The sequence below is a fragment of the Phaseolus vulgaris genome, chromosome 5, assembly GCF_051622355.1.
Source record: "Phaseolus vulgaris cultivar YP4 chromosome 5, ASM5162235v1, whole genome shotgun sequence".
In the NCBI taxonomy this organism is placed as follows: Eukaryota; Viridiplantae; Streptophyta; class Magnoliopsida; order Fabales; family Fabaceae; genus Phaseolus; species Phaseolus vulgaris.
This window is the reverse complement of record NC_143502.1, coordinates 39,951,651-39,970,351: the sequence shown is the minus strand read 5'-3', so window position 1 is coordinate 39,970,351 and position 18,701 is coordinate 39,951,651. Positions and strand designations below refer to the sequence as shown.

At 31.5% G+C, this 18,701-nt stretch overlaps 1 protein-coding gene and 1 non-coding gene across 3 annotated transcripts; one reads left to right on the top strand and one right to left on the bottom strand.

Moving 5' to 3' along the window:
• Window positions 1-9,236: 9,236 nt before the first annotated feature.
• Window positions 9,237-9,375, bottom strand: LOC137817343 (small nucleolar RNA Z247). The gene has a single exon (XR_011081951.1). It is a non-coding gene; the product is annotated as a small nucleolar RNA Z247 (small nucleolar RNA).
• A 2,818-nt stretch (window positions 9,376-12,193) lies between these two features.
• GAF1 (Polymerase/histidinol phosphatase-like protein) lies at window positions 12,194-17,732 on the top strand. Of its 2 annotated transcripts, none has more exons than XM_068620579.2 (6): window positions 12,194-12,748; window positions 13,479-13,556; window positions 13,639-13,719; window positions 15,715-15,869; window positions 15,963-17,242; window positions 17,437-17,732. In XM_068620579.2, the coding sequence occupies exons 1-6, from the start codon at window positions 12,323-12,325 to the stop codon at window positions 17,559-17,561; spliced, it is 2,145 nt and encodes a 714-aa protein (XP_068476680.2). In that variant the 5' UTR covers window positions 12,194-12,322; the 3' UTR covers window positions 17,562-17,732. The 2 variants fall into 2 exon arrangements, with proteins under 2 accessions (XP_068476680.2, XP_090158852.1); XM_090302726.1 differs by having other exon boundaries at window positions 12,259-13,394.
• Window positions 17,733-18,701: the final 969 nt, after the last annotated feature.

The window sequence follows — 18,701 nt, the reverse complement described above, 5'->3', positions numbered from 1 at the left end:
GAATTGAAAGGTAAAAAAATAGAGTGAAAGTAAGAATTGAATGAAAACACTTCAGGTTAATAAAATCTTAAGTTGTATTTGCCTATCATATAGTAACTCATGTCTAATTATTTAAAGATATTGTTTATTATATTTATTTTATATTATTTGAAATATAATTTTTTTATAATTAAAGTTATATATAGAGTAATAATGAAAAATAAATTAATATATTTTTATTTAATGAATTTTGATAAAATAAAGTTATTTATATGTTCTATTATTATTTTTATTTTTATTTTTTAGATTAAGAATAAAACTTTATTGCATTAAGAAATAGTCATAAAATTTGCTGCATTAAGTTGAAATTATATGCTAATATGTGAGTCTATGCTTAGGAAGGCACAGTTTGGTATCCTACGAGATGAAAGACAAGGATCAAGGTGAGGTCTAATGAAGTATTTATCAAGTAGGTGAATATCTAGATAGGTTAAAACAATCCCTATATTAGAGTAATCATAGGCTAAAGTTAGACCTATTTGATTATTGCTAAACAACATCAAGGTTATGTAGTAAATATATATCTCTTTGTATGCCATAAATAACCAATGTTCTCAAACAAATATTTATAATTGTACCAAAAATTTTAATGATAATTACTCATTTACCTAATCACTCTTAAAGTAACTTTGATGTTCATAGTGAATTATCAAAAGTGAAATATGAACTCATATGTTTGATAAAGTGAAATTGAGTCTCATAATTATAGATCAATTCATAGACTCCTTTGTATTGTATGTTAAGTTTGTTAAGATTGATATTTAAGGTTTATAAATACTTCGTGTTTTTTTTTCATATGTACGTGTCATGTGAGAATAGACAGAGTTGTTCAATGAGATCTTTATAGTGTATGAAAAGAAGGGAGGGAGGAGAAACTGAATATAATATTAATTGTATTTCCAACAAATAGGTAATGGGTATTATATATAAAGGCAAAGTTAGGTAACCTAGTGAGTATAGATATCATGTATACCCTTAACAATGTAAATTCTTAGTTTTATCTATTATGGTGAATAATTCTTATTGTTGTGGAAAACTTATATATTTTTATAATATATTGTGTAAATATTTAAAATGTAGACATGCGTTGATTATATTATGATTAATCTTCTTTTTAAAAAATTGTTGTTATTAAAAAAAAACTACACTCACAAATTATAATTAAATAACAATGAATTATATAATAATTTAGGTGTTACATAATACATCCATACTTTCCAAAAACTTTTTTTTTTACTTTAAATACAACAAATTAGAAAAGTTAAACCCAATTTAAATCATTTTTTTAGTTCTTACAGGGTTGCCAGTGATTTTCTACATCCATGAATATTCTAAGAGGCATGAGACTTGATTTTATGTAAAAGTCAATTTAATTTGTAATCAATGTCATGTTTTAGGTCCTATTAGATTTTTGTTCAGAAAAAATGTTACAAGAACAAACCAAGTATAAGTATAAAGTCTAAAGAAAAAAGATGATACTATAACCCCTTGTAGAATGAGATTTCTAATGCACCAAAAGAGACATTGAGAGTAAGATAAAAAAACAACTTTCTTATGCCATTACATAATCTCAAAAACAAATTATTTACAATAAAAGTAAGATTAAATTGATAAGTCACCATAAATGGAAAGATGTGGGGGTGTGGGAGGGAGATAATTGGTGAGATGAGTAAAAACTCTCAACACATTCATGTCTATGACAATAAAGATTAAAACAAAGTTGGATTTTGGATTTGAAAGGTGAAGGCTCAGCTTCAAGGTAGTGTGTTTCGTAAATAGAGGAATTTTTTTATTTTATTTGGATTAGGGAGTGAAAATGAGAGAGTGAATTTGAGATGATTTGAAGAAAAAATGCAAAGAAAGTTAGAGTGTTTAAATTAAAATAAATAGAGTGAAAAGTGTGGGAAAAGTTTATAAAAGTTTGTGAGTGATGTGATGGGTGTGATTGAAATTATATTTTTTTAATTGATAAAAATGTAAGTTTATAAATTTATCCTTATATTTAAAAATGGTTAAAAAATTTATTTATAGATTATAATCATTTTTAATTAAAATATTATTAAAATATTTATAATTATAAAATATTTGATAAAAACTTATTTTATATTAAATAACATTATTACTTTTATCTTTACTTTTTTTAATTAATATAATTATTATAAAAAAATATTTTTTTATTTATAATTTATTATATATATAATATGATTAATTATGTTTTTTATAATAATTTTTTTTTTATAATTTTGATTATACTTTTTATACTTAAATTGTAATTTTATTTTAAATTAAAATATAATAATTTAAGTTTAAAATAAGAAGTATGAAAAAGTAAATTGAAATTAATTAATTATATAAATATAAAAACTTTCTTCACACATATGTGAACAAAGTTTTGAATGAAAAAATAATCCATTTTTTCTTGTGCATCGTAAATATATATATCTTTTCCGTCAGTAAACAAACACATCGAATATATTCAACAACTTCATTAATATAAACTATATCATCTTATAAAATGGATTTTTAATTTAATTTAATTTCATAAAATTAACTTATAAATTACATTTATTTTTTTTATTATAATTAAATTATATATTTAATTAATTTTTTTTTTATAATTTAATATGTGTCATGCCACCGAATTTCAAAAATTAGACACTTGATTTTACTTTAAGTTAATTTATTTAGGTGTAATTCCATAAGTACTTATATAATTTGATTTTACTTTAAGTTAATTTATTTAGATGTAATTCCATAAGTATCTTATATAATGTATGATAAAATATTTTTATCAAACTAATGTTACAAATTTTCCACACTACAACTGAATAGTCAACTTAATCATAGTTTTAATTTGATTAATTACAATTGACTAAAAATCAACTTTTAAAATCCTTTTATAATGAACTCTAATTTTGTTATTTTGATGATCATATATTTTGCCGATAAAAAAAACAAAAAAAAATATCATATATTATGTTTATTTTAATAATTAAGGTTTATTTTTTTATTGTTTCACATAGTTAATAGTTGACTTTGGAAAAGGTGATGTGGTTGACTTTTCTCTCTTACTAATAACCTAATCTCTACCCAATAAAATGTTAATTTTTATTTAATTTAAATTAACAAATTTTGAAATATGTAGAGATTATTAATCATAGCTCTAGCCTTACCCCTTACAAAAAAATATTAAACACTAAAGCTTGATGGATAGTTCCATCAACTATTCATCATTTTGTTCCATCAACATAACTTCTTGTACGTGTTAAACCACAGACATTTAATATGTTCACAACTTTGCCAAATTATACATAATTATATATTGATTAAAGTTGTGTTTAATAACAACAACATTTACACATCAAGAAATTTGCACAACTTAGATGCTTTAGGGTTTAAACTTATATATTGGTCACGGATCATAACACAGCTTATATGCTTTAAACTTAAAGTCTAATACTAAAGTTGTAATTAATTATACCAACTTCATTCATAAAGAATTCGTGTCTCATGGATAAAACTTTCCCATAGTAATACCTATTTTATTTTTTGTCAAATTTATAAAACTAAATTACATCACAATAATTAAAAAAACACTGATAAACTATTCAGATAATATTGATAAACTATTTGGATAATATCACTACACATGATGATCAAACTTCGTGCTGAATTATTGTTATTTTTTATGGAATATATTTGAAAAATATTGATCAAAATAACAAAACTTCTACCATTTTTGTCCCCAATAAGTAACAAATATTCATCTCAATAACATACTGTGCAAAATAATGACTAAAAGACCACGATTTATTATAATAATTCAGAATTCAGTCACATTTTCAACTTGATTTTTTATTTAAAAATAAGAAAGGAGAATTGGTAAATTTGAATTTTTAAAAAATAATTATTTAAGAAAATTGGTTTAGAAAATAATTTCTTTAAAAAAAATTAGAAAGGTAACTCTTTGAAATATAATAATTTAGAAAAATAATTATTTACAAAACATGAATTTTAAGTGTAACTACGTAAGTGCACTCAATCCCCCCTACGTTTTTTATTCTCTTTTTTCATATTCTTTTCTCTCCCTTATCTCTTAATTTTCTCTTCCAAATTTTATCTATTTTAGAATCTGATCGGAGCACGTTATAACTAAGGAGTTAATTAACATTTCTACATTTCTACCCATTACAATTTCAAACAGAGTAAGTTCATTTTTACTCTAAAGATCTCTTATTATCTGTTTTTGTTTATGTTTTAGTTATCAATCTTAGTGGGTCAGTTGAGAATAACAAAAGTTTGCTAACCGTACCTCTCTATGTGGAGGATGTATTGTATTTATATTCAAAAAAGGTAGCTAATTGCGTACAGAGTTGGATCCATGATCCGATTCTTAAGGCAACTAACCAACTAACGCTATTCTTAAGCTAAGACTTGTTCAACTTCTACAAACGTGTTCCACTTCTACTGATGTGTTAGATTGACTAATTCTAACAGTCCTCTTCAATCCCAACAGGTTTTATACATGTTGAGATTGTTACAATGTGTAATAAAGAGAGTTCTAGACAGTGGTTTTGTTAGGATATCAGCCACTTGATCACTTGATGAAATAAACCGAACTTCCATTGCTTTGCGTGCCACTTGTTCTCGAACAAAATGGAAGTCAACTTCAATATGTTTTGTTCTTGCATGAAACACTGGATTTGAAGTTAAGTATGTAGCTCCTAGATTGTCACACCAGAGTCGAGGAGCTATTAATTGATACACACCAAGCTCCTTCAATAATGATTTTATCCAGATCATTTCTGCTGTCAGATTCGCAATGGCCTTGTATTCTGCTTCGATGCTCAATCTGGACAATGTGGCTTGTTTTCTAGAGCTTCAGGAAATTAGATTTGCTCCAAGAAATACAACAAAGCCGCTAGTTGAACGTCGATCATCAGGACAACCAGCCCAATCAGCATCAGAAAACCCAGACAACAGCATTGTTGGAGACTTCTGAATTCTGATTCCCAAATCTAATGTGCCCTTGACATAACGAAGGATTCTCTTTACAGCACTCCAACGAGCATCAGTAGGCGTATGAAGGTATTGGCAAACCTAGTTGACAGCAAATGCCAAATCAGGCCTGGTCATTGTCAAGTATTGCAATGCTCCCACAGTACTTTTGTATTTAAATTGTTCTTCAATTGATAAGAGTGTTCCCTGCTCTTTGAATAATTTCTCAGCTGAGCCCATTGGAGTGGACATGGGTTTGCATTTTTCCATGTTTGCTTTCTTCAACAAATCTAATGCATATCTTCGTTGTGACAGTGTGAGGCCATCTCTTGCCTTATTGACTTCAAGACCCAAAAAATACTCAAGATCACCTAAGTCTTTTACAACAAAATCTATTTTCAACTTCTGAATCAACCTTTCGGTGGCTTGATCAGTGGAGCTCACGATAATTATATCATCAACGTATATGAGCATATAGATGGTTACCTCTCTGTTTTTAAGGATAAACAAAGATGAATCAGCTACAAAAGCTCTAAAGCCTAATTCCATAAGCTTTCCAGTCAGCCTTGAGTGCCAAGCCTTTGGAGCCTGTTTCAGGCCATAAAGCGCTTTCTTGAGTTTGCATATGTATTCCTTTGGTTTATATGGGTCTTGAAATCCCGGTGGTTGTCGCATGTACACTTCCTCTTCCAAAATTCCATGCAAGAATGCATTTTGGATATCAACTTGTCTCATATTCCAGCCTTTGGTTACTGCTAATGAAAGAATAACTCTGATTGTTGATGGTTTGACCACGGGGCTAAAGGTATCATTGTAATCAATGCCAAATCTTTGCTTGGACCCTTTAGCAACCAACCTTGCTTTCAATCTTTCCACTGATCCATCCGTTTTCCTTTTCACTTTATACACCCATCGACTATCAATGAGATTTATGCCAGGTTTTGGTGGAACGAGATCCCATGTCTCATTGTGTTGTAATGCTGAGAGCTCATTATTCATTGCTTCCCGCCAGCCTGGACTTTGTAGAGATTCCTGCAGGTTTTGAGGTTCAGTAACTGTATCGGTCTCAGTAGCATTCTTTAGTACAGTTATTGTGGTTGGATTTTTGACAGTGACAGCACCAGTAAACTTTCCTGAGGTCTCTGAATATCTGACAGTACCACCAGTGAATTGTTTTGCTTGGACAATGTTATTTTTCAATCTTGTTTTCATTGGGTGTTGATTAATCGCCTCAGATGTTTGATGACTTTTTACGGCAAGTGCACCGCGTTTGTCAGAAGTAATAATTATCCATAAGGACGGATATCGATCCCACAAGGAACAGTGAATTATCGAGTACAATAATCGCTAAATATAAAAATTAGAACAGTTAAAAGAGTTTTGAATTAATTGTGTTGGCACTGATCAATAAGAAAACAGACAAAGAATTAGTTGTTTCAATTGGAAAAATAAGGATTAGTTTCATCTCTCTCACTCTCAAGTATTTTGATTAGCATGTCAATATTAAGTTCTTTGATTGAAATTGATGTCCGTATAGAAATCATTTATATCGATTCCTCGCATATAAAATCCTTAAGAATGTCCCCTAACTATCGATCCCTCGCATAATTATAAGAACAACTTAGAACGAAGCTCAGACGTTTAATAGCAATTAACATTTCAAGTCTATTCCTATCACTCAAATATGTTAAGTATTGTTGTTTAGGTCCGAACCCTAAAAATACCTCCCGGTCAGATTTAAGATTCTCAATTTGTCACGGAAAATTAAAAGTAAAACAACAATACCAATAATCAATCAAGAACAGAATATTAATATATAAGATATCACCTCAATACATAAGAGTTTGAGTAGATTACTCCCAATCCGTAGAATTAGCCACGCATACTTCTAGTACCTTCCATTTTCCCAATTGGGTTACAATTCACTCTATGGTGTTTTCCTCTCAATCTAGCACACTAAGGTTGAGCCTTTAGCCCTTTATTTATCCTAGTTTTCTAGGGTTAGGCTAACGGGCTAAATGATAAAACATAAAAGGCCCAATCTTCATTTGCATCTTTTTCCATTATGGGACCTTCTATCTTTATCTTTTTAGCTCAAATCATTCATCTTTAATCTAAATCTCCAATCTTCCTTAGAAATCTGCAATTAACACCAAATTTGGGAATAAAATACTCTTATTCAAATAAAGATCATAAAAAATGTAAAAAGGTATAAATTCATAAAGTAGGGATTATTTTTTATGTAAATTAGCAATAAATCCTCATAAGTGTCTATATTTTAATATGAAATATTACTGAAATTAGACACTTATGAATGTTTCACCATCAGAAGTTTCTTGTTCGAACATCTGTTCTTGGAAATTGGTTGGACTGTTCTCAACTTCCTGTTCTGCAACAATTTATGGACTTATTGTATTATCTGCAGGATGCCAGCTTATACCAGACAAGTTGTTATTAACAACATTATTAGATTGACCATAAATTATATGAGAATCATTAACAACTGGTTCAATATTTGTGAGAGCATTTTCAGTGTAAGGAACGGGTTTAACGAAGGCTGGAAGTAGAGCAGGCTTGTGTGAATTTTTGGTTTGGATTGATGACTTAGAATTTAATTCTTCAAAAGGAAACACATTTTCATCAAAGATTACATCTTTAGAGATGTAAATTCGTTTTGTACTTCTATCTAAGCACTTGTATCCCTTATGAGAAGAACTATAACCTAAGAAGACACACCCAGTGGTTCGAAAACTCAGTTTCTTGGTGTTGTAAGGCCTTAAATTGGGCTAGCAAGCACAACCAAACACCTTAAGCATGATCTAATTTGGATTTTTTGCAAATAATTTATGAAGTGGTGTGTCTTGCTGTATGATTCGAGATGGTAGTCTATTTATAAGGAAACAAGTTGTATTGAAGGCTTCATCCCAATAGGACAGAGGCATGTTAGCTTGGGCAAGTAAAGTAAGGCCAGTTTCCACAATGTGTCTGTGTTTTCTTTCTACCAACCCATTTTGCTTATGTGTGAGGACAAGAAATACGATGCTCAATTCCAGTTGTTTTGAAATATTGGTGCAAACGATGGTATTCACCCCCCCCCCCCCAATCTGACTGGACAGAGCGAATTTTGGTGCTTAGCATGGTTTCAACATGTTTTTGAAACTGAAGAAACACAGACTCAACATCAGACTTGCATTTCAAAAAATAAATCCAAACATATCTACTAAAATCATCAACAAATGAAACATAATATTTAGAATTATTCACTGAAACAATGGCTGGACCCCATACATCAGTATGAATCAATTGAAGAGGTGTTGTAGATACATGTTGAGACGAAACAAAGGGTAATTGATGTGCTTTTCCTAGTTGACAAGCATGGCAAATTAAGGAAGAAGAAACTTTAGTATGTACAGCTAAGTTATTATTTTTCAATATTCTAATTGTGATTGGGGAAGCAGGATGCCCAAGTCTTCTGTGCCATTGTTCTTTCGAAAGTTTGGCTGTCAGGAATGCTTTGCTGGAATTATTTGGTAAAGTGTAGAGGCCATTCTTACATCTACCTGTGAGCAGAAGTTCCTTCGTGGCTCGGTCCTTAACAAAAAAACAGTTTGGGTGAAATTCCACAAAGGCATTATTATCAGATGTTAGTCTTTGTACTGAAATCAAATGTTTATTGATTTTAGGAGCATATAGGATATGTTTCAGTACAAAAGATCTAGATGAACCAGAAATTAATGAGTTCCCAATATGAGAGATGGACAAACCTGAGCCATTTGCAATTTGAATCTGATCAGTGCCATTGTAACGTTCTCTGGTGGTAAGTCTTTCTAACTCGTTGGTGATGTGATTCGTGGCTCCAGTATCTACGTACCAATTTGCATCACCAGTATATCCACTTGTGGCCACAATTGCTTGTTTAAGATTGTCTTCGGCTTGATATGCCTGATCAAATCTGTGCCAACATTGCAAAGCACCATGGTTTGGCTTACCACAAATCTGACAGACGTTGTCTGAGTTGCTTTGTGCCTTTGATGGCTGACGTCCAAAATTGTTTCTAGTGTGCCATGTTTGTCCTCGGCCACCATTTGATTGACGACCACGACCACCACGACGTCCATTAATTCCTCCTCGATTAGGCATTCTGTTGACATTGTTAGCAGAAGAAAATTGCTCAAGAGTACCATTACGCAGATGATGCATCTCGTAGCTCAGCATATGAGCATACACATCGCTGACAGTGTAAACATCTATTCTAGTTGTAATCCTTGTGACAAGAGGATCATAATCTGGACCAAGTCCTTGCAGCATGTAGGCGATGAGTTCTTCATCCTCTACTCGCTTGCCAATGGCAGCAAGAGTGTCTCCGAGACGTTTTACTTTCGAAAATAGTCAGCAATTGTCATGTCCTTCTTTTGGATCGTGGAGAGTTCCATACGGATCTGCATTGCTCGTGCTCGAGATGTGGAGGCAAATTGCCGCTCTAGCGTAGCCCAGGCTTCTCGTGCAGTGGTGATTCCGACCACCGTGCTGAGAACTTCCTCGGTAACCGATGAGTTGATGAGACTGAGTACCAGCTGGTCCTGGGGGTACCAGACTGTGAATTCAGGATTAACAATAATTTTGCGGCTCCCTATTTCTTCACTTGACTCAACAACAATCGTTTGGTTTGGTGGTGGCATGGATCCATCCATAAACCCAACCAGCCCCTGACTACGTAAGTAGGGAAGGATTTGAGCAGACCACAACAAATAATTTTCTTGTGTGAGTTTAACATTTATCACTTGGCTGATTGATGGTGAAGACATTGTATTGATTTGAAGGGAGTTCGACATGGTTAGCAGCATAAAAGATGGATCTCGTGGATCTCTAGTGCTCTGATACCATAACAAGAGTTTGTTAACCGTACCTCTCTATGTGGAGGACGTATTGTATTTATATTCAAAAAAAGGTAACTGATTGCATACAGAGTTGGATCCATGATCCGATTCTTAAGGCAACTAACCAACTAACGCTATTCTTAAGCTAAGACTTGTTCAACTTCTACAAACGTGTTCCACTTCTACAAATGTGTTAGATTGACTAATTCTAACAGAGAAGATTAATCCTCTCAACTTATTTTACTATATACTGAATTTATGTTATGTTATGTTTATTTAACTTGCATTAGGTCCTTAAATTTTGTAACTTATCCAGACTGAGAGGATAAAATTCTAGAAGTTGCTTGGAAAACAAACAATTAAGGTAATGGAAGTTAACTTTAGTTTTTAATAACTCCCTAGACTAGAAGATCTGGATGTAGAGGGGACGTGGTCCCATTATTCAATTTCTCTTGCAATGATGTTGTGTGTTTATACATTGTGTTGTTTGTTTGTATTTTATTTAAACTTGTAAAAATATTATATTTTGAATATTTAGTATTTAAATGTTATTTTTTATGTTAAATAAGATTTTAAATATTGTGGATCGCGTTTTGAATGATACTGTATGATGAAAATGATATGGAATTGAATTCATACATTTCATATTTTTTTTATCAACTCATACATTTCGGATAATGCAGAGACTGATGTTTGTTGTATATTAAGTATTGATGTCTGTGTGGTAATAGAGATCTCCGAACTTCACTAATCATCTAAGTCACATAGACTAAGATATCATGTAGTGAGAAGCTGATAGGGGAGTTAATGCACACCGTGACATATGCACGACTTGTGTTGTATTGAACTTACTCTGATCATTTTTGTTGGATTCGTTGATAATCTTTGGATTATGTGTTAGTTTTTGGTATGACTTACTTAATACGGGTCTTCCGGAAGGCGTCAAATGTTATTTTGTTTGTTGAATATCTTGAATGTGTAGATCATTGTGAGATATATGTGATTTTTTATGTTAGGATTTGAAAAAAAAAATGAATAATTGAGAAATTGATCCATGTAATATAGTTTCCTCTTTTGATTTAATTGTGTATATTATAAAATTTTATTTTAACTAGCTTATCCTTGTTGTGTTGTGAACTGCGATGATAGTACTATATGTACACGAACATATGATCATACATGTGTTCGAGGTTTTGGAGAGCTTTAGGATATTCTTTTGAACCTTATATTATAAATATTTGTATTTTCATAAGTCCTAATAATGTATTAGGAATGTTTTGAAAATCTCTAAGTCTGTACAGAAACATGTAGAATATGTATTATAATAGTTAGATGTATTTTTTATAATAATTATTTAAAAAATTATGTAAATAAGAAAAAGTTGTTAACAAACTTAATATTTACAAGTTTGAAAATATTTTTTTTTAAATTTTTATACAAAAAGAAGGGAAGATTCTTTTAAAAAAAATAGTGAAGAATGTTTGATACAATTTAAATTATTGATTTGTGAATAATAAATATAACAATTAAAATATTTATAAATGTAATAGTTATTAAAAAAAAAGTAATCATTTATAAAAATATTTTTTTATAAAGAACATTATTTCTTAATTTTTTTTTTCCATATTGTTATTACCATAATTATTTTATTAATTGTGTGTATCATTGAAAACAAATTTTAAAATTGTGTAAATAAAAAAATTGAAAATTGGCTTAGAATATTTTTTAATATAGGATTTTTGTTTACATTTTTTACATTTACATCTACTTAATCTGCATTCTAGTTATAAATAAATAGTCATTAATATTACATTTTCTAACAAATTAAAAGTTCTCATTTTTATTTTTTCAATTAATTAGTTCTTAAAATAGCTACTTTTATAAATAATTATTTTTTAATATAATTAGTTTTCTAAAATAATATTTTTTGAATATATCTATTTCTCAATATAATTATTTGTTTAAACTTGTATTTCTTAAAATATATGTTTTTACAATTTTATCTCATCCTTTGCATATTTTTTCTACAATAATTATTTTTAATAAAACATTACATGTATATAAAAAAAAGATGAGTTTTTTCATAAACTTTATATAAATTAGTTGTAGAGTTTAGAAAATAAATTAAAAATATCTTATAATTTTGTAAATTTTCCAAACCAATCTCATAATACATAAAAGATATGTTTAAATAAATTATTGATAAACTCATCAAACGAATCATATCGAATATATTAAATGGAATGGATATAAGATATATATTACCATGTAAAAAAGGAAAAACACATAATTTTTCAGAACACTCAAAATCAAAATCAAAATCAAAATCAAAATCCTATATTACGGTGGCAAAACAAAACCCTCTCTGAATCATAAACCCTGTGTATGCGTCGCCGCCGACAACAACCATGGGTTACTTCGATCTCAACATTCCCTATCCCCAATCGTCACCCACCACCAAAGTCGCCGAACAAAGCAACCGCACCAGGCTTGCGGTGAAGGCCATGGAGTTGGGTTACAGTGGAATCGCTTACAACCGCACGATCAAAGGCGTCATGTCCGATCAGCACCGTTGCTCCATTCCCCCTCTCAGCCTCTCCTCTCTCCTCAACGTGCTTCCCTCTCTCACCCTCTCCGCTAATCTTCACCGCTCCCTCCTCGGAATTCCACTCTCCACTCCCTTCCGTCAGTACACGCGCCTTACCGTTTGCGTCGATAGCTCTTGCCAGGCTCAGGCCCTCAATTCGGGGAACCCCATTTTGAAGACCTACGATCTCGTCGCTGTTAAACCCTTCAATCAGACCGCGTTTGATCTTGCGTGTCAGAGCATGGAGGTTCGTTATATATCATGTATCCTTCATTACTGAAAGTTGTTTTTAGTCCCACATTGCTTAGGTATTCAGATTTTGAAAGTAAGGGTAGTTTATAAATCGGGGGCTAAACTGTGATGGCAGAGCAGTTAAATGCAGTTGTCTTTGAGGTTGGAATAATTCTGTGGTTGTCAATACCCATGTTTTGTTTCTTGTTCTCTCCTTCTCTTAGTCAACCTTTTTTTTCTGATACATGCCTTTCTTTCAATGTTTATGCATTGTTTATATGGTTTCAGAAGGTTTTAACTGGTTGATAGAGTACACTCTCGGGTTTTATATTCCATTTATACAAGTTCTTTATTAGAAGAAGAAAAAAATTATAACCTTAATGCTGCTTGTTGATGTTCAATTTTCAGGGAACTGAAAATCTGCTTAAGAACTGAAAATTGAAAACAACTAAACAGTGTGTGAAGTTTAATATTTTCTTCTTCTTATAAAACCCCCTTTATACTGCTATAAAAGGAACATGAGAATTTACACTACCAACCAGTTGCCGCGTTCTGAAACCTTCAAAACGACCCATAAACGCTGCAAGAGAAAACCCAAACCCTCAATCAGAAAAAAGAAGGACTGACTGAGCACCAGAAATGGAGAACCGAAGTTACCAAATGTGGGTGTTGACTTTTAGAAAACTCTTAATCTTGACGGAAGGCTAACTTCAAATTTTGAACTCTGATGTTGAAAACAATTGCAGGTGGATATTATCTCGATTGATTTTTCAGCTAAATTGCCTTTTAGATTGAAGCAGCCTATGGTTAAAATAGCAATGCAGGTTTGTTCTTGACTATTAACCTTTTATTTCCTTATAACTGAAATGGAAGGTGATAATTAAAATGTGGCTTATTGATATGCAGCGTGGGGTTTGTTTTGAAGTTTCGTATTCTGATTTGTTTGCTGGTGTTCACAAAAGGAGACAGTTAATTGGCAGTGCTAAGGTGATTTTTTTTCTTCCCTATATACTCGTCTGAATTCATTCAAGATTAAATAATTTTTGGTTTTTGTATTGTTTCCGATTTATGCATGTATGGTTTTAAAATAATTTTAAAGGTGCTTGATTAGTAGAATTACTTCATGCTCAAGCTTGCTAGTGTTATTAAAATTAAAGGCTTTGAACTCTAGAGATTATATAACTGGTTTCCTGCTAGATTCAACCACCTATCCATTCTACATTAAGGGTATATCATATGGTATGCTCACATTGCAATCCCGTAGAAGAAATAAAATTGTGAAGTTTCAACTGTTGGAGACTGAGTAGTATATTTATTTACTAAACGCAAACCCTAGCTCCTTCAGAGGTTGTATAGAACCTCTGCTCAGGTTACAGCCAAAACAAAATAACACAATGCATCAATTTACTCATACCAGCCTCTACGTCTTAAATATTCACGAGGAGTTTAAGTCTTACAAGTGATAAATAGCAGGATGATTACTATTGGGATTTATGAGATGGTGAGGTGATTGCTATTATGAAGTTTTATTGTATGGTTTATATAATGTATAGACAAATAACTTTCTCGCAGCTCATTATTTTTCTTGAAATTTCCATTCTTATATTGTAACACCACAATGTTTTTGAAATCCTTTGGCCCAGTCAAACACACATATCATACCTCTTGAGTGTTTTGTTATAATGGTTCTCGTTTTTATTTAGTTGAGTTGGTCATGTTTTTTTGTAGTGATAGACTGTTAAGTTTTGAGAGCTGACGTTTTTGCATTTTGTTTTAGAAACTAAGAAAACTTATGTGTTTTTAATTGAATCTATGTACTTCTAGAGTCTGTGTTTTTAAGTGTGTGGGGAACATCTTCTGTATTTATAAACAAGGGCTCAGAAATAGAATTGATTGATTGATAAATGATCAGGCTTAAGCATGAGTCTGCTAAGAATGTTAGATAAGCTTGTTTTAGATTCTTGATGTGATTGAATCAACATATACTTGATAATTATTGTTGATTTTGTTTAGCTAAAAGCTAGTGTGGGCATGGTAGGTAAAGAAATTCCTAGTGGACTTGAAGGAACCCATTAGTTCCTGTAATGAAGTTTGTTTATATAATCTAATAGACCTAAGTAAGAAGATTTTACCACAAAAATTGCTTTGGTCCGCATTACCTCTTTGTCTTACTATTCTCATTGCTCCATTGCTGGATTTTGCTTGTGATATACAATAGTGCCGCCAACAACACACAAGAGTGGATTGACCACCCATTGCAACGATGAGTTGTGTTGTGTCACACATTGAGGTTGCAGCTTTCACGCAACTTTTCATAGATAGAATGTGAGTGTCGCAACATTGTTGTTGTCTAGATTTAGGGGTTAAAAGAGAAGCCTAAGGTGGCAACATTTTTGAATTAGTAACAATGTTTTCATTGAGGATGTAAGACCCTATTACAAGCCCAAACTTAGTACATGGTCTGCTGGCATAAGACTGTCTAGAATCTCAACAACGAAGAGGAAAAAAAACTACAGTAGAGAAAGTAACTCAAATGAGGATGAAATGTTTGACATTGTAGCTGAAGATTATGTTTAGATGTTTTTAGAATTTAGGTTGGTTGTTTGGTGTTGTATGGTTAACCCTTATTTAGTTTGATTCCTTTGTGTTGTTTTTGGACACAGTGTTTGGCTTATTTGCTGTATTGGGATTGGTTGTATTGTATGGACCTCTTCGTTATTAAATTTAATCAGAACCTATTTTAAGGTTTAGGCATTTTTCTTTACTTATCAATGCACGTGCACACATACACACAAACAAATGGTGGTCATCCAATATCCTGCTATGTGGGTTTTGGGAGTTGGCCGCTCTGCTATTAACTATTATGCTCTTGCCTATCATTAGTCCCTCATACAATTAAGTATTTTGACAACCGTTTTATGTTATTACAATAATGGTATTAAGATATGTCCAGAAACTTACACTGGTTAAACAAACATGTAGTTGTTGATGGAGTGGACTCGGGGACGGAACATTGTATTTTCAAGTGCTGCTCCTACTGTGAATGAGCTCAGAGGACCTTGTGATGTTGCCAACTTGTTGTCATTGTTTGGACTCTCCAAGGAACGAGCTAATGCAGCTATTTCTGAAAACTGTAGGTATGGAATTTCCTAAAATATCCTTTATTGTGTTTGGGTCTGGAGGTGGGCAATGTTTAAGATGTCTTGAATATCATATTGAATGATTTGCAGGATTCTTTTAGCTAATTCTTTAAGGAAAAAACGGTTTTATAAAGAGGCAATACGAGTAGAAGTTTTATCAACAGATGCAGCATCTCATTCTAAGGAAGAGTTACTGCAGTGGGATCCTATCTCCAGTGGTGAAGGTGATATCCTGTTGAATAACGTACAAAATTCTTCTTTAGTCTCCTGTAAAGCATCAAAAACTGAAAAAGCCATTGACTTTACTTCAGTGGTCAATAGCCTTCCATCTAATGGTTTTGAAATCAAGAATATCTTACCTGCAAACAATGTTTTACCTGCCTGTTCAGCCAAAAAAGTAAACTTCCCACCTGTTACTGAAAAACTAAATCAGCCAGCACCCATACCTAACAACTTCACTGAACAGTCCAACATACTTGATATTTGTTGTGAGCAAGTTGAAAACTCCTTATCAGATGCTATAACAAGAAGTCACAGTTTGAGCCGTGATTATGTTGTTGAGAAAACTATGCGTAGTGGAATATCTGATGCTGTCAATTTTATGGAGAAAAACATTCCGACTGCTCTTGACTCTGCCTTCCCCAATGATAAAGTACACTTTCTTCCGGTTGCAAAAAAAATAAATCAGCCAACACCTGTGCCTAACAACTTGACGATGCAGCCTGATAGGGTTGATGTTTGTCCTAAGCAAGGTGAAAGCTCCCAACCACTGAAACAGAGTGATGATATTTCGGAGAAAAATATACGCAATGGAACTACCAAAGCTTTAAATTCTATGAAGATGGAAATTTCGACAAAGGCCACAAAGTTGAAACCAAGAAGTTCTATTGATTCAAATGCTGATTTCATCCCGTTTGAAGCAAAATCATTTGATTCAGAATCAAACCCATGCATGTCAAACAATACATTGAATATTGTAAAATCACATGAAAACGAGAAACTGTCTGGATCTTCACAAGAAGCACGTAATACTGTTCATAAAGTAGAAATCTTTGATACTATTTTTCCTGCACCGGTTCCTGATAAACACTGTAATGACAAAAGTTCTGACAATAATTTAGTTGAAGTCGGCAAGATTCATGAAGCTTTGCCAAATGAAGACTTAAAAACGTCTATTTCTGATACTTCAATGGAGGATAAACAGTTGGACAAACTGCATGATGCAGTTGAACACGAGAAGCAACAACTGAAATCTTATGATGAGATGAAAGTGGAAGATAATTCCAAAGCTGCCAACTATTTAAATCCAGATGTTGTAATGAAAGATAAAGAGATTAGTGAAGTGAGCACTGCCCCAGTTGGTGTATCAGGTACCCCCACTCATTGACTAATATCTCTATCTGGGTTGTTGTTGTGCTTTCCTTCACAGAAGTTTATTGATTAGCATTAAACGTTTATTCATTTCATTTCCTAATTGTGTTTATTCCTGCGCATAGTGTCTATCACGTTTCCATTGTACGTTTTGTGATGCAAATATAATCAAGTGTATTTTCGTTCTCTCCAGGTGCATTGAAACTGAAGCGAAGGGCACCTAGGCGACTACCTTTATTCTCCTTCAAGAGATTGCTAAATCCAACTGCCTTTAAGAAGAAAGTTAAAAAAAGCAAGAGCAGAACTAAGCTAAAGTAATTTTTTTTCTTCTGGATTCTTATTGTTACTTGACATAGTTTGAGCTAATTCTTTTATAATATGTGTTAATACTACGCATATTTACTAGAGTATGAGGAAAATAGTGTTTAAATACCACTGTAACAGGAAAGTAAGAAATATTTCCAATTTCATTGTCTCTCTTTTGCTTAACCTTCAAATCTTCAAATGGGCAAAAAGATTATTATATAATTTTATTTGTTTTATGCTGTTTACTCCAGGATACTGCAATGTATCTCCATTTGTAGAGTATTAATAGAAGCAGGTAATACTAGTTTGTCTGTTTGGAATTTGACGGGGAATACGTTCCAACCAGACAGGAACTCTCCCTCTCACTTTGTATTCACAAAAGAAGTTGAAAATTTGAAGAGCTTTATGAGAACATGAATTCGTATTAGGATATTTTTGAATACTAAACCTGACATAAATTTCCAATCTTGTGTACGCATGAGTTTCTGTTAATGTAATTAAATTCATTCAAATAATGCAAACATAAATTGAAATTAATGTATCAAAGTTTAATATATCAGGGTAATTTGAATCGTTATAGGGGAACATTTCATGGTTGTATTTTATCTTTTTCATATTTTTCTTTCTTGAAGAAATACATCATGTTCATATAATTTAATGATTAATTCATACTTCATTATTGTATCACTTTAAGTCTATTAGATAATATGTTATTTGTTATATAATTTTTTTCCATCAAATCACGCACTTATAAATATCTTATAAATTTTGGCATACATAATTACAATAGCAGTTATCTAAATAACAACAAAACTACAAGGATAATATAACAGTTTAAGAATTTAATTAATTTGGTAGAAATTTAACTTTTACTAAACTTTGTTAGAACTTTCAATTCTTTGTTTGAAGTTATCTTAATGAAAATTTACATTAAAATTGAAATGATTTACATATTGATAAATATGCAATATAAATTTAGTCATATTTTAAATTTTAATAATTTAATGAAATGTTAATTTCTTGTCAAAATATATGGATTTTTATAGACACTTAGTTTATTTTATGAAAACATTAATTGTTTTACGCAAACTTTTACAATGTTAATAAGTTGATTCAAATGGAATTGAGTTTGATTTTCTTAAATAAAATTTT

Excerpts from the sequence above, each read along its gene's own strand:
- GAF1 (XM_068620579.2), top strand. The coding sequence starts at position 12,323 with ATGGGTTACTTCGATCTCAACATTCCCTATCCCCAATCGTCACCCACC. Across the intron at positions 13,720-15,714 it reads AGTTAATTGGCAGTGCTAAG|TTGTTGATGGAGTGGACTCG; the intron begins GTGATTTTTTTT and ends ACAAACATGTAG. Across the intron at positions 15,870-15,962 it reads GCTATTTCTGAAAACTGTAG|GATTCTTTTAGCTAATTCTT; the intron begins GTATGGAATTTC and ends AATGATTTGCAG.